This window comes from Penicillium cosmopolitanum (assembly GCF_028827165.1).
Source record: "Penicillium cosmopolitanum strain IBT 29677 chromosome Unknown utg000009l:1.0-9042332.0:1.0-9050551.0, whole genome shotgun sequence".
Taxonomy (NCBI): Eukaryota; Fungi; Ascomycota; class Eurotiomycetes; order Eurotiales; family Aspergillaceae; genus Penicillium; species Penicillium cosmopolitanum.
The window spans coordinates 806552-827267 of NW_026622679.1; the positions used below are offsets into that span (position 1 = coordinate 806552).

At 51.1% G+C, this 20716-nt stretch overlaps 11 protein-coding genes across 11 annotated transcripts; 4 read left to right on the plus strand and 7 right to left on the minus strand.

Moving 5' to 3' along the window:
- Positions 1–181: 181 nt before the first annotated feature.
- N7509_008366 (uncharacterized protein) lies at positions 182–427 on the plus strand (the record flags this gene model as incomplete). The annotated part of the gene is made up of 1 exon (XM_056633003.1): positions 182–427. One exon carries the CDS (start codon positions 182–184, stop codon positions 425–427), a length of 246 nt encoding a protein of 81 aa, XP_056483623.1.
- Positions 428–1146: 719 nt separating this feature from the next.
- On the minus strand, positions 1147–1677 carry N7509_008367 (sialidase family protein; the record flags this gene model as incomplete). Its single annotated transcript, XM_056633004.1, has 1 exon — positions 1147–1677. One exon carries the CDS (start codon positions 1675–1677, stop codon positions 1147–1149), a length of 531 nt encoding a protein of 176 aa, XP_056483624.1.
- A 13-nt stretch (positions 1678–1690) lies between these two features.
- Positions 1691–2338, minus strand: N7509_008368 (sialidase family protein; the record flags this gene model as incomplete). Its single annotated transcript, XM_056633005.1, has 1 exon — positions 1691–2338. One exon carries the CDS (start codon positions 2336–2338, stop codon positions 1691–1693), a length of 648 nt encoding a protein of 215 aa, XP_056483625.1.
- Positions 2339–3085: 747 nt separating this feature from the next.
- N7509_008369 (Short-chain dehydrogenase/reductase SDR) lies at positions 3086–4045 on the plus strand (the record flags this gene model as incomplete). The annotated part of the gene is made up of 1 exon (XM_056633006.1): positions 3086–4045. One exon carries the CDS (start codon positions 3086–3088, stop codon positions 4043–4045), a length of 960 nt encoding a protein of 319 aa, XP_056483626.1.
- Positions 4046–4975: 930 nt separating this feature from the next.
- On the plus strand, positions 4976–7409 carry N7509_008370 (non-ribosomal peptide synthetase; the record flags this gene model as incomplete). Its single annotated transcript, XM_056633007.1, has 2 exons — positions 4976–5269; positions 5355–7409. The coding sequence occupies 2 exons, from the start codon at positions 4976–4978 to the stop codon at positions 7407–7409; spliced, it is 2349 nt and encodes a 782-aa protein (XP_056483627.1).
- Positions 7410–8551: 1142 nt separating this feature from the next.
- On the plus strand, positions 8552–10102 carry N7509_008371 (polysaccharide lyase family 1 protein; the record flags this gene model as incomplete). Its single annotated transcript, XM_056633008.1, has 3 exons — positions 8552–9164; positions 9214–9298; positions 9352–10102. 3 exons carry the CDS (start codon positions 8552–8554, stop codon positions 10100–10102), a joined length of 1449 nt encoding a protein of 482 aa, XP_056483628.1.
- Positions 10103–10801: 699 nt separating this feature from the next.
- N7509_008372 (uncharacterized protein) lies at positions 10802–11338 on the minus strand (the record flags this gene model as incomplete). The annotated part of the gene is made up of 1 exon (XM_056633009.1): positions 10802–11338. One exon carries the CDS (start codon positions 11336–11338, stop codon positions 10802–10804), a length of 537 nt encoding a protein of 178 aa, XP_056483629.1.
- An 89-nt stretch (positions 11339–11427) lies between these two features.
- Positions 11428–11724, minus strand: N7509_008373 (uncharacterized protein; the record flags this gene model as incomplete). Its single annotated transcript, XM_056633010.1, has 1 exon — positions 11428–11724. One exon carries the CDS (start codon positions 11722–11724, stop codon positions 11428–11430), a length of 297 nt encoding a protein of 98 aa, XP_056483630.1.
- Positions 11725–12590: 866 nt separating this feature from the next.
- N7509_008374 (uncharacterized protein) lies at positions 12591–14481 on the minus strand (the record flags this gene model as incomplete). Its single annotated transcript, XM_056633011.1, has 8 exons — positions 12591–12774; positions 12858–12923; positions 13008–13160; positions 13233–13413; positions 13497–13628; positions 13688–13858; positions 13919–14256; positions 14348–14481. Coding segments are annotated over 8 exons (1359 nt in total), but the record flags the coding sequence as incomplete, so codon positions are not given.
- A 645-nt stretch (positions 14482–15126) lies between these two features.
- On the minus strand, positions 15127–17123 carry N7509_008375 (sulfatase family protein; the record flags this gene model as incomplete). Its single annotated transcript, XM_056633012.1, has 4 exons — positions 15127–15480; positions 15543–15664; positions 15730–16695; positions 16766–17123. The coding sequence occupies 4 exons, from the start codon at positions 17121–17123 to the stop codon at positions 15127–15129; spliced, it is 1800 nt and encodes a 599-aa protein (XP_056483632.1).
- Positions 17124–17826: 703 nt separating this feature from the next.
- N7509_008376 (uncharacterized protein) lies at positions 17827–20512 on the minus strand (the record flags this gene model as incomplete). The annotated part of the gene is made up of 2 exons (XM_056633013.1): positions 17827–19078; positions 19146–20512. 2 exons carry the CDS (start codon positions 20510–20512, stop codon positions 17827–17829), a joined length of 2619 nt encoding a protein of 872 aa, XP_056483633.1.
- Positions 20513–20716: the final 204 nt, after the last annotated feature.

The window sequence follows — 20716 nt, forward strand, 5'->3', positions numbered from 1 at the left end:
ATGTTCAACCCAATACTACTACTAGTACGGATATTTAGATCTCATGATATCCAGTCCCCAGCAATATTAACAAGAACCGCGACAGCTTCTGAAAAGATACTGACTGGCCACTGCTTCGCTACCATACTTCCATACGAAGCCCTTTTCAAGTCCTAACAAAAATATCCTACTGTATTCTACAATGCCTGGCGCCAAATTTGTCAACGACGAGATCGCTGTGTCGGCGTACGATATTTCGAAAATAGCCCTGGGTAATAACACAAGGGCTGACACTCGATTCAAAGGTGTCACCGGAGAGATTGAAGAATTTACTCTTTTCCGTACAGATACCTTAAATGGCCAGGAATATAAGGACGTCCGGCATGTTGAAACTGATATGAATTTTGCCCCTAATAAAGAAGTTATTCTGCGCGGTGATAGTGAGTAACCTTTGCTGGGTAATTGATATCTACTAACTGGCGAAACAAGGTGGTCACTACTACTTTCAACAAGGTGAAAATGAAGTTGTGCTTCACTCTATCCTATGACGAGGACGTTTTCATCGAGTCGTGTCTATAAATTTCAAAGGAAGTTCCATCTCGTGTCAAATTGTCAGGCAGGGGAGTACAAAGCAAAGCTCAGTTAAATAACTCAATAGCACTGGATCTTTGTTTTATCTCATATCTAGTGGCATGATCCCGATAGTCAAAGCGAGCTCTCTTCAAACCTAAAAACAGACAGAGCCAGAATCAAAATGAGCTAACAAGGCTACATATAAGACATGCCAGTGGTTCTCGACAACGACGAAATTTGATAGTGTTGCCCTGGTGCGTGCCTAGACCATCAAGGTCACAACAGTAGGTGGGCAATGAGCGATTAAAGGGGAAAGGATACCCAGAGGTGGTCATGTGGTCATGCCTGAACAGGTCACATACGTGCAATATCTATTAGGTTAACTGAAACGTGTGACTAAGGGTTTCAAGGCGGGTCTCTGTTTCAAGATGTGGAAGGCAATATTGGTCGCCACTGTATGCGGGTTCAAAGAACATCACTGCATATCTCAGATGACGATTCAATTGGATAATTTTTTTTGATTGAGATCATAGAGTTGTATGTTCATTATGTTTCGTAGCATTGTTCGAATACCTCTGGTCCATAGTTGGCTAGTTACCATGTCTGCCAGGTAACCGACTTGGCCAAAGGCCCTCCTCGATCATACGTGACCAGGGCCGTGTGATGATCCAAGGCCATCACTCCAGGCCAGAAGCTAGATGCTGGCGAAACCATAATTGGGGGTCCCCACCTAAGCTGTCCATTCTGGGGAGGACCTGCGAAGCAAACCTTAATGGAAGCATGTTTGACCCAGGCCACTTGATCCGAATCATCATCCGTCATGAAGACACAGACCAGGGAGCCATCCGCGAACGAGGCAACTTGCGGGGAACCCGCATTGTGTCCCTGTCGGGGTCGGAAGACCTGGTGCCTATTGTGCCAGGAGGCGCCGTCATCGTAGGAGATCAGCGCTTCGACATTAAACGGACCATACGTCGTAGTTTCAAAGACCATCACGAGAGCCTCCCGGCCATTATCAAATGTGCGCGCAATACCATTCATACCATCACGACGGGGATCATTGTCCCCATGCAAGCAGGTTGGGCGACTCCAGGTACTCCCCTGATCATGCGAGACGGTGAGCATGGTACATTGGTTATTATGGGCGAATTCTTCGGAGTAGGTCAGTTGGACCTCGCCCCTCCGACCCACACGCATAAAAGGTTCCCAGATTCCAAATGGGGGTTTTTTTCTCCGCGGCTTGCGATGCAAAGCGCCACGTGTTGCCGCCGTCCGTGGACCTACAAACGGTGATCCGGAAGTGCGTGGGGCCGTTGTCTCCTTTATCGTGGTTGCGGAAGGCTGCGAGGACAACTCCCGGTCCCACCTCACAGAGGAACATGTTATCGACATCGCCTGCGGCGCGGGTCACTTCGGAGATGTTTTCGAAGGTGTGTCCATTGTCGGTGCTGCGTGCCACGCAAAGAGCGCGTTGTCCGTCTGGGAAGCGTGTGAAGGAGGAGAGAATGGAGCCATCGGAGAGTCGGGCAAGACGTGGGTAGGTTCCTCGGTTAGGGTGAGAAGAGAGTGCACGTTCATCATTGTTCACTAGACCACGACCTGGGTGTTGGGGACCTGGATGTCCGGGGGGGATTGGGGGGAATTGGCCACCTGGTGGTGGTGGTGGTGGTGGCCCGCCAGGGTATCCTCCGTATCCTCCATTTCCTCCGTATGGTGGGGTTTGTTGCTGGTCGTGGGAGTGATTGACGCCTAAGGCGTTGAGTACTTTTTGACCGAAGTGGCCCATTGTGTTTTAGGGGGGGTGAGATATAAGGAGGTGTGAGTGAAGTTGAAGTAAAGTTGAAGTTGCAAGTTGGAGATCTCCAAATGTCCCAAAGGGGATTACGTCATGCCATGGGATCAGGCAGCACAATAGACAAAACTACACTACAGCAAGTATAGTAACAGTATAGTAAGTATATTCTATAGAATATTCTATAGACCGGGATATTCTAGATTGATAAAATGAAAGAAATACAATACTAGTAGTTATTCTGACTACTAAGCCAATTGCATTGACTAAACCACCACTACTATTCCTCTAGTCAAGGCTACCTCGGCAACCTTGGAACTTCATGTTTACTTTCCTCTACACACTCCTACACTCCTATACTCCTACATACTCCCGCTAACTATCTTCCTTTCCATTTCACCCACCTCCCACAATCTGATTGTACTACTACTAGTCCCGGCATTTGGAAGTCCACAAGGCTCGGGGTTAGCAAAAGCCCCCATCGCGCCGTGGCGGCATTAGGCCTTTGACGAGGCTCCACATTTATCACCGTGTCAACTAATTTCCGACATGAACAGCGACCAACAGCTACGAACAGCTTCAACTTCCTCATGGAGTCACCTTATATAAAGACATCCCATTCCGCAATGGTCCTGGTAATCATCAAAAACAATCCCCCTTGAAATATTCAACCATTCAACCACGGAATTCTCCATTCACCTCATCTGCAATCACCTACAATCACCTACAACCACCTACAACATGGGCTTCCTCTACTCTCAATTCTGCGTTCGACCCCCCTACCCCGAACAGTCATTTGCCAACCAAACTGTTCTCATCACTGGTGCCAACGTCGGACTGGGATTCGAGGCGGCTCGTCATGTGGTTCGCCTAGGTGCCTCCCGTGTCATTCTCGCAGTACGCAATGTCCCCGCTGGCGAAGAAGCCAAGCAGCAAATCGAAACATCCACTGGCCGTTCAGGCGTTTGTGAAGTCTGGGAGGTTGACCTAGCATCCAATCAATCGGTGCTGGACTTTGGAGACCGCATTGCCCAGCTGCCCCAACTAGATGCTGCTCTACTGAATGCCGGAGTAGCAACTCTCAACTACGCAAAGGCAGAGGGATTAGAGCGTTCTATCACTGTTAATGTTGTCAATACCTTGCTTCTGTCACTACTCGTCCTTCCTATTCTCAAAAAGACAGGCAAAACTGTACCAGGCAGCCAGCCCCGGCTCAGTTTTGTGGTCAGCGAAGTCCATGCCTGGGTTTCACTTCCCGAGTGGAAGGCCGACCATATCCTCGAGACCCTCTCCGAAGAATCCAAGGCCAAAATGAACGAGCGATACCGATTGTCCAAGCTCCTTGAGGTTCTGGTTGTGCAGGAGCTAGCTGGTCGGGTGCGAGGATCAGAAGTGATCATCAATATGATTAACCCAGGCCTCTGCCATTCCTCCCTAGGACGCGAAGCAGGTGGTGCAGCCCAGGTTATCCGGCTATTACTGGCACGAACAACCGAGATTGGATCACGTACCCTGGTGGCAGGGATCACAGCCGGACTCGAGAGCCATGGTGCCTACATGACCGACGGCCACGTTGAAAACACTGCATTGTCACCATGGGTGCGCAGTGATGAAGGGCGACAGGCCCGCATTAAGCTGTGGAAGGAAGTCGCGACGATTCTCGAGGGAGTGCGTCCTGGCATCATGCAGAATGCCGTCTGATGTTATTGTCTACCTTCTTTTAACCAGTGAGAACTATGTCAAAGTCATCCTGCGATGGTTCAGAAGTTGAACAAAAGAACACCAGTGGCTTCAAGTTCTTAGACGGGGTGTCTACCTCCTATAGATCGTGTCTCTGATGTTTATATATGTCCCTTGTACTACCATAGCCTTGATTCAGCCACTCTCCCATGCCTATCTAATACGCACCGCTAATGTTATGAATGTTATTATCATGGTTATCCACACTATATCCCTGCGAACATCTCGGCCATCTCGTACTTTGAGACTTTTTAACTTTCAAGTTGGCCAGGTGTGATTGACGTGGTGCTGCAGAAACGAGGCCTGGCGTGAGTGCCCACAGGTCGCATTTCCCCGATTTCCCCGTTTCCCCTCAAACTTCTCCTCTTCCACCTCCACCTCCACCAACCACCAACCGCGAACTATGATCTCCCTCACATCAGCTGAACCCTTTCCCACTCGATCTGCACCTCATCCACCATGATCCTTTTCGTCTCCCCCATTCGCTCAACCCCCCGGCACCGCTTACCCCAGTTGCGCCGTTCCGCACCCTTCACGAACGGCCGCGCCCACCAGTCAGCCCATTTGCAAATGTGGCCGTTGGGGCAAACATCCCGACCGAATCGATTCATGCCAATTCCACGAGGCCTGCAGCATCCAAGATTCCCCAACAGACGCCTCCCAGACGGGCGCTTGGGCGCGAAACCTCATTGAGTACTTTCTTTGTCCAACAAAGCCAACCCCTCGTTGCGCCGCATCAGCCATGTCCGTGGAACGCCCTTCCGGACCGTTGCAGCTTGACAGCTGCCATTTAATCACAAGTATCCCGGTTAAATTCCTGTCTCAGAAACTCACTCTCTCCAACCACAACTCAGGAATCATCGCGAGAGCATTGTCATTGTTATCACCACCATGGCGCCCATTCTGTTAGATTCCGATACCTTGGACCAGCCGCTAGCTCTGGTTCCCCTGGAAGACCAGCCGAATAGTCTGAAAGACTCGACCGTGTATCTACAGCTTTCCGAGCACCCCCGGCTCCTTCTGCGGCTCGTCGAGATTTTCAACGCACCAACAATCGTCAAATCCGAGGCTTCTGATATCCAGCTTCAACGTCTTTTTCAACTTGCTTGGGCGATTACAGTTGGAGCCTTCACTTCCTCGACCACCCTGTACGTTGGCGAGCAGTACACCAAGGGAAGTTGTTATGTCGGGGGGGTCTGATGATCCCAGTGCCCCTACGACACAGATCCACATCGACACACAAGAACCAGTGCATGACTTGTTCGGGCAGATTACAAATGGTCTCAATGCCCCCATAAAGGAGTCATGTGCCAATGGCGTGCATGGACATGATGGCAAGGATTCCCGCTATAACACGACCATTGCTTACCAGCGGGCAGTGGACTTGGGTCAAAAAGCCTGCATGAGTCGGTGCCACGCTTGCTGCTCCATTTCGCTGGTACAGGAAATCCCCGGGGATGGAATGCGTCTCTTCGTCAGACGTACGCCAGATGACCTCTTGCATGCACAGCTCGATGTGGGTGACTCTCAAATCAGCTTACCACTGGCAACGAGCTTGCTTCACAGTTTCAATCGAGCTCTCTCTTCAATTGGCATGACGTCGATGCAATCGATCGGTGCCGTGGATTTATGCGGGTCAAATGATCGTGCCCAGATTGCCGACTTTACTAGATCTCTTGCACCCTCTCAAGAGGCCTTACTTCATGATCTCTGCTTGCGTCACGCCGTGACGACCCCGGATGCACCAGCTATCCGATCATGGGATGGCGATCTCACCTATAGTGAACTCAGTGATCTTGCATCTCGCCTGGCGCATTGGCTGGTTGATAAGGGTGTTCGACCGGGCGTTTTTGTCGCCTGCACTTTCTACAAGTCAACCTGGGCGATCGTAGCCCGTCTTGCAATTCTAATGGCCGGTGGTGCATACATCTGCGTTGATGGCAGTGACCCGCCACCGTATCTGGCATCTGTCCTGGAGCGAACTCAAATTAAAATCATGCTGACATCGACCGGATACGCATCAAGGTATACGGAACTTGTAGAAGTCCAGTTTGAAGTGAGCGCGGGTTCTCTCCGAGAGCTTCCTTCCATGCCTGCAGTACCATCTGTCGATGTTAAGCCTACCGATGCTTGCGTAGTACTCTTCACTTCGGGCAGTACCGGTAAACCCAAGGGAATCATCCAAGAGCACCGAAGTTACGCGTCCGCTCTCACCGATTACATTCGCGTCATGGGGATGGGCCCTCATTCACGCCTTTTTCAATTCGATGCCTACGCCTTTGATATCAGTAATAATGATTTCCTCGCACCTCTGCTAGCCGGTGGCTGCTGCTGCGTCCCCACAACTTCGCTGTCAATGGATGCCCTGATGACAGATATCAATGACCTCCAGGCTAATATGATGTTCGCCACCCCTTCAGTCGCCATCGAGATTAACCCCGACCGGGTGCCGACGCTAAAGATGATGTGCATTGGCGGGGAGCCCATCTCCGACGCGGTTCTCGCCAAGTGGCTGACTCGCGTGAAGGTTGTAAACCAGTATGGCATGGGGGAGGTAGCATCTCTATGTGCTCACAATCCTAACCTTCAAATGGGCCACGGTGCTGTTGTTGGAAGACCAGCTAGTGGCGCCATCTGGATTGCGAATCAAGACCACCCCGATCTACTGATGCCCGTGGGAGCGATAGGAGAGCTGCTCGTGGAGGGCCCCCACATTTCAAGAGGCTATTTAGACCATGTCTCCGGAAAATCGGAAAACTTCTTGACGGCCCTTCCTGTCTGGATGGCACAGCTCCATGGCGATCGACCACGACATCGATTCTACAGATCCGGGGATCTTGGCCGGTACAATCACGATGGAACCATTGAGCTCATCGGGCGGAAAGATACAATGCTGAAACTCGACGGGGCAAGAGTGGAAGCCGGCCAAGTAGAGTACGTACTTCGCCAACATCTGTCAACTGGTGATGCCGCAGTGGTGGATGTCTTGGGTGCTGTGGATGGCGCGGGCGACCCAATTCTTGGGGTATACCTATACCTTGCCAATAACCCAATGAACATGGAGACGGGTCCTGTCGAAGAGATGCAATTTCGCCCGATAATGCAGCGTCATGCAATCTATGCTCTCACTCAAGTCCTCAGCGAAGGGGTTCGGCAGAGCCTGCCAACCTACTATGTCCCTAGCCTCTTCCTACTCGTCGACCGAATTCCACGAACCAAGTCGAAGAAGACGGATCGTCGCAAGCTCCATATGCTAGGACAGGCTTATTACATGGCCCATCGAGAGGATCTCAGGGAAATCACGGTGTGGCCTGAGTGGGACTAATCTGATGAACGATCAACCGCTTTAATATAACAAGATTGTTGGGTGGCTTATGGCTAAGCATCACTCGGAATGGATCCGGGCTATATATTGATGGGGATGAAGATCCTTAGAATATATTAGCTGGCGTCAGAATACTGCCGCCTGGCGCTATGGAGTAGAATCAAATCATTTACATACATCAGCTGAAATGTTTTGTTTCGTTCTGAACCTCCCAGTTTCAACAGGGGGGCGCCCGATTTCCACCTTTCCCCGGTCTTCGGTCACATTTGTATGCAGGGCAGGCATCAAGCAATGATCCAGACGTGTTCTAGCAGCACTAGAGGGATTGGCCAGTACAAATTAACATCCCAGACACGGGATTTATTGCGGTAAGTGGAGAATTTGACCCCGTCTCGTTGTGCAATGGTTGCTCCACTGACAACATAAGCAATGTCCCACTGACAGTAGACAGTGATAACGTGAAACAAATCAAATAGAGCATTCGCCGAAGTTTCACTTGATATGTGCATCAGATCATTTCTACATCAGATCATATCCCCGAGTTTCTTCCGAGGAAGCGTCGCTGTGAAATCTAGGTGACATGTACCTAGGTAATGCTGCGCAACGACGGTACCTTCAACTGCCACCTGCAGGGGAAAATCGCGTCGGCCTCCCAAAAAGAACTTGGAAGATAGAACCATGTACGAACCATTCACATATTTTCCCTGTTACAAACAAGGTTCACGGCGCCCACGCCCCGACTAGGGCTTCGCTGAAACGTCCCGGTGGAGTCCATCCTTAGGAACGGGCAAGTGGCCGGTCGATCAGTGGTCCGCCCTGCGATATCATTTATGGACAATCTCTGCGATGCTGGGGACAAGATACCACCGCGGTGCTCGGTCCGTGGACACAAAGGAGCATGGATCTTCACTGCGAGCCTCACTTCTACTCAAGCTCAAACGAAGCCAAGATGCTCTTCATTGCCTCTTTGGGCTATGAGAATATGCGTGCAGATATATAAAATCACTGTGTTGCGCAATGCTATTGACGCGGGTCATCTGTCTTTCTTTTCCTTTGCCACTTCGGCCCATTCGTTCTTTTTATACCTCCATTCTTTGATATACTGCTGGTTCAGTACTTTCCCTTCATCCCTCAGCCCCGATATGGCAATCCAAAAATCCCTCCTCACGGCTCTTGCGCTGCTTGGAGCCACTGCCCAGGCCGCTGGCGTCTCTGGAAAGGCATTCGGTTTCGCGACTGGTACCACTGGTGGTGGAAGTGCCAGCGCCGCTTCTCCTAGTGACACTGCCGAGCTCACATCGTGGTTGACTGACAGCACTCCCCGTACGATTCTCATCGACAAGGAGTTCAACTTCCTCGGCAGCAAGTGTAGCGACTGCAAATGTTGCAAGCCCTCGTCCAATACCTGCGGCAGCTCTGGTCAGAACGCGATTGACCTTGATTCCTCTGACTGGTGTGGTGACTATCCCACTCTGACCTGCACTTATGACAAGGCCGCTCTCGAGGGTATCGATGTTGCCTCGAACAAGTCCATCGTTGGTGTTGGCAGCTCTGGTATTCTTCGTGGTAAAGGTCTGCGTATTCGCAATGGCGTTAGCAATGTCATCGTCCAGAATATTCACATCACCGAGCTGAACCCTCAGTACATCTGGGGCGGTGATGCCATTACCCTGGATGGCTCCGACCTGGTCTGGATTGACCATGTTAAGACCTCTCTGATCGGTCGTCAGCACTTTGTTGCTGGTTACGAAGCTAGTAAGTATCTTAATAAGCCGATAGAAGCATCTCAGCTAACCATCTCCAGGTGGTCGTGTCACTATCTCCAACAATGAATTTGACGGTCAAACGAGTTGGTCCGCCACCTGCGACGGCCACCACTATTGGACCGTGTAAGTCTCGCCAGTCATATCGTTAAACATGACCTCAGCTAATGGTATTCCAGTCTCGGCTACGGAAAGAATGACAAGGTCACCTTCACTGGCAACTACATTCATCACACCTCTGGCCGTTCGCCCAAGCTCGAGTTCAACAGCTATTGGCACGCCTACAACAACTACTGGTACAACAACACTGGCCACGCATTCGATGTCGGCGATGGCACCAATGCCCTGATTGAAGGAAACGTCTTCAACCAGGTCGACACTCCCTTCCTGGAGGACAGCTCGCCCGGCCAGACCTACGCCGTCAGCGCCAGCGACAAGTCATCCTGCGACTCTGCTCTCGGCCGCACCTGTGTCGCCAACACCCTCACCTCGTCCGGTGAATTGTCCGCTTCCGACTCCTCTGTCCTGTCCAGCTGGCCAAAGGGTGAATCTGGCATCTCCGTCGTCGACACCAGTCGCGTCCAATCTTCTGTCCTGGCAAATGCCGGTGTTGGAAAGCTGAGCTCCAGCTCTAAGCGCCGCCGCTTCAACGCTCCTCCTCAGGGTGCCCCTAACCTCCCCATCCACTCCTCCGCTGGTCCTGGTGCTGCCCCTACCGGACCTCCTCCCACGTGGTCTTGGAGGACTGTCGGTACCAAGCCTACCCCTCCTCCATTCGGTGGTCCCATTCCTGGTGGATTCCCCAGTGGATTGCCCAGCGGGTTCCCCACTCCCAGTGGATTCCCTCTGCCCAGCGGTGGCCCTCAGTCGAGCGGTTTCCCCGGTGCGCACGGTGGCCACGGTCACCACCACCACGGTTGGGGTAACTAAAGCAGAGGTTACGTCCTGATTCTGCATAGGATAGGCTGAGTAAAATGCTGTCTCACGACGAATGTTGCAACTTTGAGTGGACGTTCGTGATCAAATCTTTTTAATTCTTTTTCTGCTGGACTATGGACTTCACGAGGGTCATTTGACTTGAGATTTTGAAGCTCTATGGTTTCGCTTTTGTATTTACATAAACGTTGGTCAAGCTAGAAATCTTCATTGATATTCGATAGCTTTAACTCATCGATCGATTCTTTTGCATCACCACCGACTTTGCTACTAGTAGTACTTCGTAGTCTGTTCACTTGGCCCACTGTGAGTGTCAATCGTTCATCTCACGGGGTTGCGGAGCTGGAGAGGCGCCTGTTGCCTCTGGTTGTGACCCTTTTTATCCTCTTCGAACCAAGTACAGACTTGAGATTCTTCACAATCAAAGTACTGTATGTCATCCCGGGATACCCCTATTCGTAGTTAGGGTGGATGTCCGATGGGTATTCGTAGTGGTAAAACGCAACCGATCGCTCGAGTGTCCGCACTGGGTGAGATTAGAGGGGCCAACTAGACAATCCGCGTGATTCGAGGTGCATTAATCGCTGAATCAGATCAAGGGATCCCGTTCCTCATCACTGAGATCGATATTTGAATGGTAGCGCCGGCGCATGCCATGAAAGTATGGATTATTTTGGGTAGATGACACACTCATCATCTTGGAGGGCCCATGAAGAAAGCACCCTGAATATCCTGAAACTCCTCCATCTGTGCAGGATCCTTATAAAGTCCTCTCTGCTCCGGGCCGATCGTGAACCCAGCGCTCGAGTCCACGGGTAGCCAATTTGCCGAGCGGCGCGTGGTACCATCGGGCATTTCCAAGATAGTCTCAACCTCCGACTCGTCGACATGCACATGCACATGCGAATTCATGTCTACCCCGCGCCGCGAGAAATAATCCCCGGCTTCATTTTTCAGTCGGTGTGGATCTGGGGCGGTGTAGGGTGATCGGGAGGTGTGTGTTTCACTCTCCCTCTCTTTGTCCTCGTAATCGGATTCCCAGCGCGACGAGTGAGACATTTCGGGGGTGCTGCAGAGTTCGGAAATCGGGGAGCCTGGGAAGGTCGGGTAATAGTGAGGCTGAGCCGGTGGGGTCATGAAAAGGGCTCTCTCGCTGGAAGTTTGGGAGAGGAGGTTATTTTCTGCGTCGTGGTGGGTGGCTGTGGGTGTCATGGTTTGATATTCTGCCATCATGAAGCTATTTATCCAGCGATTAGTTATTACTTCTGCAAGATGGAGCAACTGATTATCTGTTGAAGCTCGGCTGGGCTCAACTCGACTCACCTATTCCTCCATGATGCTTCTAGCTGCTTTCGCTGGTCATTGACAAGGCCTGCCTCGTACCATGACTGGGGATATGGTGGTAGAAACGCTTGTTTGCCGGCCATTTCACTGTTCCAATCCAGTTGATCGATCTCATCCCACTGCGGGAGATATTGCTCAAAGTCGGTTTGCATGGGAAAGCCTGCAGCCATCAAGGCTTGCTGATCGAGCTCTTCTTGGGTGATCAATTGGGGCTCGGCCATTTGCGCGGGATGCGCAGGCCACTGAGCCATGGGGTAGTATTCGGTGGTCATATTGAAATAATTGAAAAAAAAAAGATGGAAATGAGATTTTCAGCTTGAAGTTCGTGTGCTCATTCTCTTGCAGAGATGATCTTGTGTCGAAGATGGTTGTAACTGATTCTCAAATATTCCACGAACAGGTACAGATACATTCAAAGAAATCCGGGAAATAAACGAACCCCGCAAACCTGGGGAATCCTCCATTTTATTTCATCGTCAGGAACCAGAGCAGAGCTAAAATAAATTGCGGAGAGGCAGGAGACGCGCGGTGCTGCAAGCGACCTCCGATCGGTAAATTAAACAGCTCTCCATATAATCCATGTCTATACTGCTAGGTGAAGATGAAGACTGCTAAATTCAAACCGAAAGGCCAACGGCAGTCCTCCACTCCGACAGACCGGATGATCCTGAAAGTCAAAAACAAAGAAATTAAATCAAAAATTAATTGTCTTCGAATTAACCGACCCCGGATTCCCAGCGTCGGGCCGAATAATCGAACCACGAGGCCCATCAACGCACCAATCGGTGCATTTGCCTCCCAACACAGTTTCTTTTTTTAACCGAATTTCCCCGCAAGTCGCCACGAGAAGTTTGCAGTTTGCAGTCTGCAGACTGCCAGGTACGCGAAGCGACGAAGAACAAGCAGTGCAGTTCCTTGCCGGGTGTGGTTAGAAGTATACCTAATAGCCTGTTCGGTAGAACTATAGCAGCCAACTGGAAGGTACCCAAAACACACGTAGTAGTACTTCTGCAACCGAGTAAACAAATAGTATCTAGAAGTATAGTTTAATATGTGCATGTATACTAGTAGTATGCGCTATTTACAATCATAAGGTGAGTCGGACTTCCCGGACAGGACAGCTCCGCTCCGTTCATACTTCATTTCCGCCTGCCTTGCGACGCCGAATATAATACTGCGCACCAAGGATGGCTGCAAGGCCCCATGATGCTCCAGCCAAGGCACAGATCGCTGTCAGACCGTGCGTGTATTTGGGCGCGTCTGCGGTGCGGAAGATCTGAGAGCCGGAGATACCAGCACAATTGGCCGCCATCACCACCAGGCTGAATGGAAAAGGAAAAGTTAGAATGCTTTTTACTTTCTTTCGAAGTTCAGAGGGAGAGAGGGAGGGAGAGAGAAAACTCACGCCATGGCAACACTTCGCTCCTGCGGGGTGTGACAGTAGATAGACAGCCAGCCTACGTTGAGGATGCTGTTTCTCGCCGTTAGTATTTACCCGGAGCAAGAGATCGGAAGGACAATGCCAAAGGTCAAAAGGGGTCGAGACTTGACTTACTGCATGCTGCAATAGGAGACATTGGCGACCGCAATTATTCCGTATCGATGCCACTTCTCCAGCGTGTATGGTGCTGTCTTGAGGCATACGTAGGAGATGACATTCCAAGTGATGGCAATCAACACAAAGGGTCCTCGGTGACCAGTCCAGTCTCTGTTAATCGTTAGAAATATTCATCAGAGACAACAGGTCGCCCCTAACGACACCCTCCGGCGTTCAACTTACGAAGCAAGCGACAAAATCGTCAACCAAATGATACTGCAATACACCGGGACCGAGGTCAAAGCATTCGCCTTGATGGAGTCGAATCCAAGGGACTTGATCATGCTAGGGGTATATTGAGTGATACCCTGGAACCCAGACATGGAGACAAGAGTGAGGAAGACGTGCTGCATGATACGCGGCTCTTTCAAGGTGTTTGCAATATCCGACCAAGAGATTTGGATATGGCCCTGTGCCTTGTGGGGTCATCCAGCAGGACACGGTTACGAATGATGTGCGATTCGCGTTCGGTGAAGTAGCTCCAGCGACCGAAGGCGATGAGCGGGCGGCCATCGCCTGCCTTTGGTGGGACAAGGAGAGTGAAGAATATGCCGATGAATAGTGTGAGAAGACCCTCCACTGTTCTGGTGTTAGTTCTATCCAAATGGGAAGACAAAGAGATATCGAAACGAACTAACCCAGGAAAATCCATCGCCAACCCTCCATTCCATGCGTTCCAGAAAGGCGCAGCAGGCCTGCGGAGATCAGGCTTGATGTCGCTGAGGCAAACATCTGACCATAAAAGAAGAGACTAGTCCGCAGACTGGTTTCCTCTCTTTTATACCAGGTGGACAGGTAGTATAAAGCACCTAATCGTGTCAGCTTCAACTGCTACTGCTAGCCTTTTGACCTGACCCGACTTGACCTACCAGGGATGAAACCACCCTCACAGAAGCCCAGCAAGATGCGAGTGACCAGGAATGCGGGATACGACTGGACAAAAGCTTGGAAGGTCGCGACCAGCCCCCAAGCGAAGAGTTGACCGGAGAGCCACACGCGAGGCCCAATGCGCTGCATAATTATGTTCGAAGGGATCTCGGCGAGAACAATGCCGGCAGAGAGCAATTGAGTACCGATATTGATCTGGTTGGTGGTGATATTCAGGTCCGTGGTAATAGTTGAGGTGAGAACCGCGCTGATATTGCCTCGATCCATCTGGAGACAGAAAAAGGCGAGGGCCAGGGTCGGTAAGAGGATGAAGTCAATTCTATCGAAAGTGACAGAGTCAATGTAAGTTTTTTTGTGTCTATTTTGACCTTATACTGGATTTGACCCAGTCTGAAAGTATTGATACGAACTTGCGTGTCACAGCCGACTCCTCCTCATCCCAATCTTTAACAATGCCATGATCCAATTCACTCGGTGGTGAATCAAGTGAATCAGTGACCTTTTCATTGATGTGCTTTTCGTTGAAGCTCGTCCGATCGGACATCTTGAAGGCGATGGTGAGCGAAGGGATACTTCAAGGGATTTCGAGATGGAGAATGTCAACAAAACCGGTGGGTACGACAGTCTTATACATTTTATTTTTTTCCCATTCCATCTGCCGATAGATAGCCAAAAATACAATACAATAAAGAAATAAAGAAAAAAGGCCAAGCGAGAGCATTGCGTAACTCGGGAGAGTATTTTAGTGTTGTCGACACGGTGGGGGGTTATGGCGCAATCAACAATTCACAATCGTCAATCATCGTGAGATTCGTGAGAATCGCCCCAGTTTTCCCTTTTCCCATCGGCGAATGCCATTCCCATTAGCTGGCACTGTATCAGCAACTCGGCACTTGCAATACGCATCTGTCAAGCCACGAGGCTCGGCTATTGTTGCGTTCCTACACCTGCCAGTGTATTACCACTGGCAGTTATACCGTGTGGTGGGACACCCTTACGAGCTGAGACTATTTACGATCACTACAGCTCCAGTGGATTTAATTAATTTCCATTAACTCGTAAATATTGTCTGCTTTATGAAAATCTGGTCTCTGTAATCATGATCATAATAGATACAATCTAACGCTAGAACGTGAACTTGACTTGAATATGTCTATATCCTCTACTACTACTACTGCTACTGCTACCACTACACCCACGCGTCCCACGGCAGTCCATAACGACTCGTCGTCAATGGCACTTGTGCACCTTCAGCCGCGATGATGTAGCCAGCAGCACACCAGTCAAAGGATACACCTGGCTGCTCCCCATAGAAAGCATCATATCCTTCGTCCAGGGCCTCCCGGAGGCTGCTCACAGAGCCGCCTGGTTGCAGGACATCCCAGGGCTTGATACAGGTAATTCCCTGGCACGATTTGAGCACTAAAAGGAGCGCATCCAGTCGACTGATGACCTGCGAAAGGCTGCGCCCCAGTATTTGGGGTTCCTTGGTCGCTGTCGGAGTTGTACTCGGGTAGAGGTTGTGTAGTTGATACGGATCGGTCTGTTCGGTTCGGTTAGTCGGCGATTCTTCTCTTTTTTCTTAAGGTAGGGACCATCACTCACCGACAGATCGTAAAGTTCATGCTCATTGCTGCACCAGACCGAGTAGTAGAAGTTGTAGCCTTCTCCGAGCAGGCGTACCGATTTGTAGGTGTTGTTAGGGAACTGCGGTAGACCATCGGGACCTGGATCAATGTATGCATGATTAGTACTGAGTTGACCCTGGCAGTAATCAAAGGGAAAAACTCACCAATGCCACTGTAATCTCCCTCCACAACTGCTCTCCCCCAATATTCGACTGTAACATGTTCATGTCGCGTACCCGAGAACTCATCCGTGATCGGAATGGCCGTTCCGTCAAAGTCCTCACGAGCTGGAATCCCCGCCAACTCAAAGATCGTCGGAGCCAGATCAATATGCGTCGTCACCGAATCCTCGACCCCACCCTCCGGAATTCCAGGCCCCCGAATGAAAAGCGGCACCCGAATATCCTCTTCAAAACCACAGGTCTTCCCGGGCGGCAACCGGTGTTGACCAATATGGAACCCATTGTCGGAGGTGTAGATAATATAGGTATTATCCAGTTTTTCACTCTGTTCGACACGCGAGACGAGTGCATCAACCAATTCATCCACGCCTTGCAGAGCGCGGAGACGCGAGCGGTAGAAGTGGTCGTTGTAATCCACGACCGTCTGATTCTGCTGAGGCAGGTCCCTGACCCAACTCACACCACTGGGTTCATCGGGATTGAAGTTCTCATTCCGAGGCACTTTGACATCCTTGAAGAGATGCTCGTGTCGCTCGAGTGGGATGGGGGCCGTCATGATGGGGATTTCTCCGGCCAGGGCTCTCCCCGGGTTGACGTCGGAATGTGGGGCGACAGGAGCGACGGTGAGGAAAAAAGGTCTTTCGCCTTCGAGAGCGTCATCGAGAAAGCCCAATGCCTTTTTTGTGATCACGTCTGTGGTGTGGTATCCCTCATAACTCACGGGGGCATCTTGGTTGCGCTGGTAGGTGGAGTTGAGGTAAGAGTAGGTGTAAGGGTCGAGGAGAAAGTCGGAGCCATTGAAACCATTGACGTGGGGGCTGTGGTAGTTGTCGACGGTGTGGGCATTGAAGAGTTTGCCGGTGTAGTAGGTATCATAGCCGGCTTGTTGCAGCCAGACGGGGAGGAAGTTGTCATTGAAGCCCCGGTCCACAAACTTGGGATATCCGCCTTTAATCAGAGATCTAATGTTAGCTTCTGCTGGATGATCGGCGCATGGTTCCAGATTGATTGTACTAACCATACGGGGGATGAACATCCGTCACATTGGTATTGTGAGCCTGGCGACCGGTCCACAGACTCACGCGTGAAGGGCAACAAAGAGCGGTGGTGACGAAGTGATTGCGGTAAAAGGTGCCTTGGTCGCGAATATGGCGGGTGATGTGAGGAGTGTAATCGATTGAGTCGAGCTGCAAGTCTTGATCGTCGGTGATGACGAGGAGAATGTTTGGCGGGGAGGAGGAAGAGGAGGAGAAATGCGGAGATGCGCTGAGGACGGACTGCAGGGCATTTTGGAGGTTGAGGTTGTTGAGGTTGGAGCTGGATACATATACACTCTGGAGAAGGGCCGAGGTGGCTGCCAGGAGGGGGAGTTTCATGATGGGGGTGGGAGTGACATTAGAAGTGCAGAGATCAAAGTATGAAGAGTAAGTATTAATACTCGAACTTTGAGTCTGTTGGTCTCCAATTCTCGAGTGGAGCCATCGGCAATGATTGTGGGGAAGGTTTTCGCATGACTAGTAGAGGATGATGCCATCGTCAGTTGGGATGAGGGCATAGTAGATATGTACTAGTTATGTACTAGTATATGTACTAGTCTATTAGTATACTAGTATGCATTTGATGTAAACTTGAATGTATGCACTGATCTGATCTAATCTACTCTGTAACTCTGTAACTCTGTAACTCTGTACTATACGAAGACTACAGGTTACACTGGAGATATCGGGTGATACCAGGCACACTGGCAGTCGGGTTGTTTATTTACAGTGGTATACAGTGGTATACAGTAGTATACAGTAGTATACTAACTATATCATAGTATACTATACTACACTACACTGTACTCCTGCTCTGCTGCCCCACAATTGCGTGCTTCGTCGCCGCAATGACTTCACACTTCACACTTCACAACCGAACTAGATTGACTCCACACGAGACTAAGAATATTATTACCATTCCCTTAATGCAGGGCCCGGCCTCGACTATCCAGATCATCACACCATATCTCGCTTCCATTCATCATCATTCCAGTGGACATATACACTATACAATATACAATATGCTTTTAGACACTCCTCGCTAAAGAGCAAGTCCAGTCCCCTTCCGCGTCCACCGATACAACGCCAAAACCGCCTTCCGACGATGTCGAATCTCACTGGGATTCACCGGTCGGCCCCGAGCCTGCGCCACCGCACTCCGCATGACCTGCCGGAAACTTCGCTGATACTCCGTATTCAACGTCACCACGCACGACTCCGTCGCTCGAATCATCGTCTCACACGCATTGAGGATTCCCTCCCCGGCCTCCTTTTGCAATCGCTCCACAATGAGCAGTAGCAAGAAACTCCCCTGCAACAGCTGGATCCCGAAAAAGTACGGCATGAAGCTGATATCCGGGTCGAACCGCAAAATCTGCTGCACCGAGTCCGCCGCTTCCAATGCATGTGAAATTGTCGAGGCAAACGCCGGCGACGAGGTCCAGAAATCTTTGTCCTCGATCAAGCTGACCGGATCCCATTTTCCAACGAGCAGGATATGTAGGACATGCACCAGGTAGGAGGAATATGCGATCACGGTCTGTGTGTGCCAGGAATAAGCCTGCGACAACGATCCCCCGTCTCCCGATTGCCGGTCGCCTTCGGGATCAGGTGCCGCCGTGGTTGCAGCAAAGGTCGTCAGACTGGCTTTGTAGATTTCCAATTGTCCGAGGACCTCCGCCACATGCACCTCCCATGCCTCCTTTCCTTGAAGGCGGAGGCCGAGTGTGGGGTGGTTTCGCGCTTGGTTCAAATCAATCAGTTCCCCCGTGATGGTCATTAGTGGAAGAAAGAAGCCGAGAATCGAGTGATCATGGCAGATGAAATTGGGGAAAACGCGTCGCTTATTTCGATCCCCGGATCGAATACACTGGGGGCCATCGGTGCGCGGGCTGTTACTGTGGATATTTCCAGCCTGCCAGGACCCTTCGTCCAGCGGGAGGAGCAGATCCTCCGACTCGGCGTCGAGCAGGGCGAGTGGCCGGTTGTAGCATAATGCCAGATGTCGGTCCATGATATACAAGAGCCACCACGTACGACGGCGCTCTTCACGATGTTCTTCAGTGATCACACCGTTACTGTGCGGGTCGTGCTTGTCTTCACAAACGCAGTTTAAGCTCGGTCGTGATGGATTCGAATAGTCGAATGCCGCACCGCCGGGGGAACTGGCCCACGCTGCGAGAGAGTAGCCAAAGGACGGGCTCGACCCATCACTTTGACTATCCATGTTCGACATGACTTCCATCTCCTGATTAAGCTTGAGTTCTCGAGCGAGAGTGAAGGCCGCATGCCACCTAGAATGAGAGAGTACTATGTTAGCATGGTTGTGGTGGTGGGAGTAGGAGAAGTGGGAACACATACCACCGCATACTGGCCGCTTTCTGCTCACTTGATGAAATAATCGATGCAACATGGATATATGTAATCACGTCGTCAAGAGATCCGGCTGGCCCAACCAACCCTTTATCATCGCCCACTCCTTCAAACGGGTGATGTACTGCGGCGGTCGGCAATTCCTGCGGGGCATTTGGGTTCTCCGGTGGTTCCTGGTCCTTAAACGAGACATGAATTAATGGTCGGAGGAGACGGATCGTCAAAGCGCAGAGGAATTGACAGATTTTGCGGCGTTGTAGTGGTGAAATGGAGAGGGAGAATGCGCGATCATCCACGGCAGCGACCCACAGCATACTCGCCAACAATGCTGGAGTGCTCGGTCGCGGTCGGTCGGTGCTCAGGAAAGATGCTTTGCGTAGGACATAGCAGTGGATGTGGTGACACACGGGGTGCATGTGTGTCGAGAAAGCGGAGGTGAAATATAGTTCCAACAAATCGCACACGAGCCGGCGCGGTAGACTGGATTCGAGGAAGGGCATTATGGGTTCGAGCACGGGGTATTTCAAACTTGATCGTGAGGATGAGGGCGCTCCCTGACCGGACTGGGAGTGAGTTTGTGCGGAGATGGAGGGTAATCGCTGAGGACGCTGGGGTGCATGGTGTTGGTGTTGGTGGTGGTAGTGTTGGCGAGGATGAGATTGAGAGTGAGAGTGATGGCCGCCGAGGTCGACTGGGTTCCAAATATCGTATAATCGCGGGAGTGGTCCATCATTTCCATGTACACCTCCTAAGATATCATAAGACTCGGGTGAAAGGTGTGCGCCAGACAACCACTCCTCCGTCGCATTGGCCTCGGTCTCTGGTCGCGGATGTGGGCGCAAACGTGGGTGCGAGCGCGAGTCTTCCTCGACACTCGGCGCCGACAGACTGAGGCGATTGGAAGCAATTCCTGGGGATCGGTGTGGGAAAGCGGATTCTGGCGACAAGGAGCTCTGTTGTAATGGAGAGAGGGCAGATTGGGAGACTTTCTGGTCACCGTTGGATGTGGAGGGTTTGCGAGCCGAGGGATTATGAGTATGAGGGTGAGGGTGAGGGTGAGGATCCTGATCAGGACCCTGATCACCCTCATCCTCATCATCGTAGTTCAAGTTGGCGGGATCCATCGAACCGTTCAAGGTCAACTTGGAACGGGCAATGCGCCCTCGTTTGCGACGCTCGCGGGTGAATTCACAGTGAATGTCACTTCGTAGACATCGCGAGCAGGGAAAGGCTCGGTCGCATCGGACCCGACGAGTATGGCAGGAATCGCAGGCCACTCGATTGCGGCGCCAACGTCGCTTGCCATTGGGGAGATCGACGGGGCCAGGGCTTTGGGGATCCCCGTGGGGTTCCATGTCAAGTCATGAGTATGGAGGGAGAGTGAAGAGGTGAAGATGGGGAAATGGAGAAATGGAGAAAGCGCGGGGAAGACCGTCAGTGCACTCAGCACTACAGCACTACAGCACTACAGCACTACAGCACTACAGCTAATACTAGTACTACTGGGGTATAGTGTGGAATAGTGGAATAGTCATATTTAAGGAAACTGAAACTGCTTT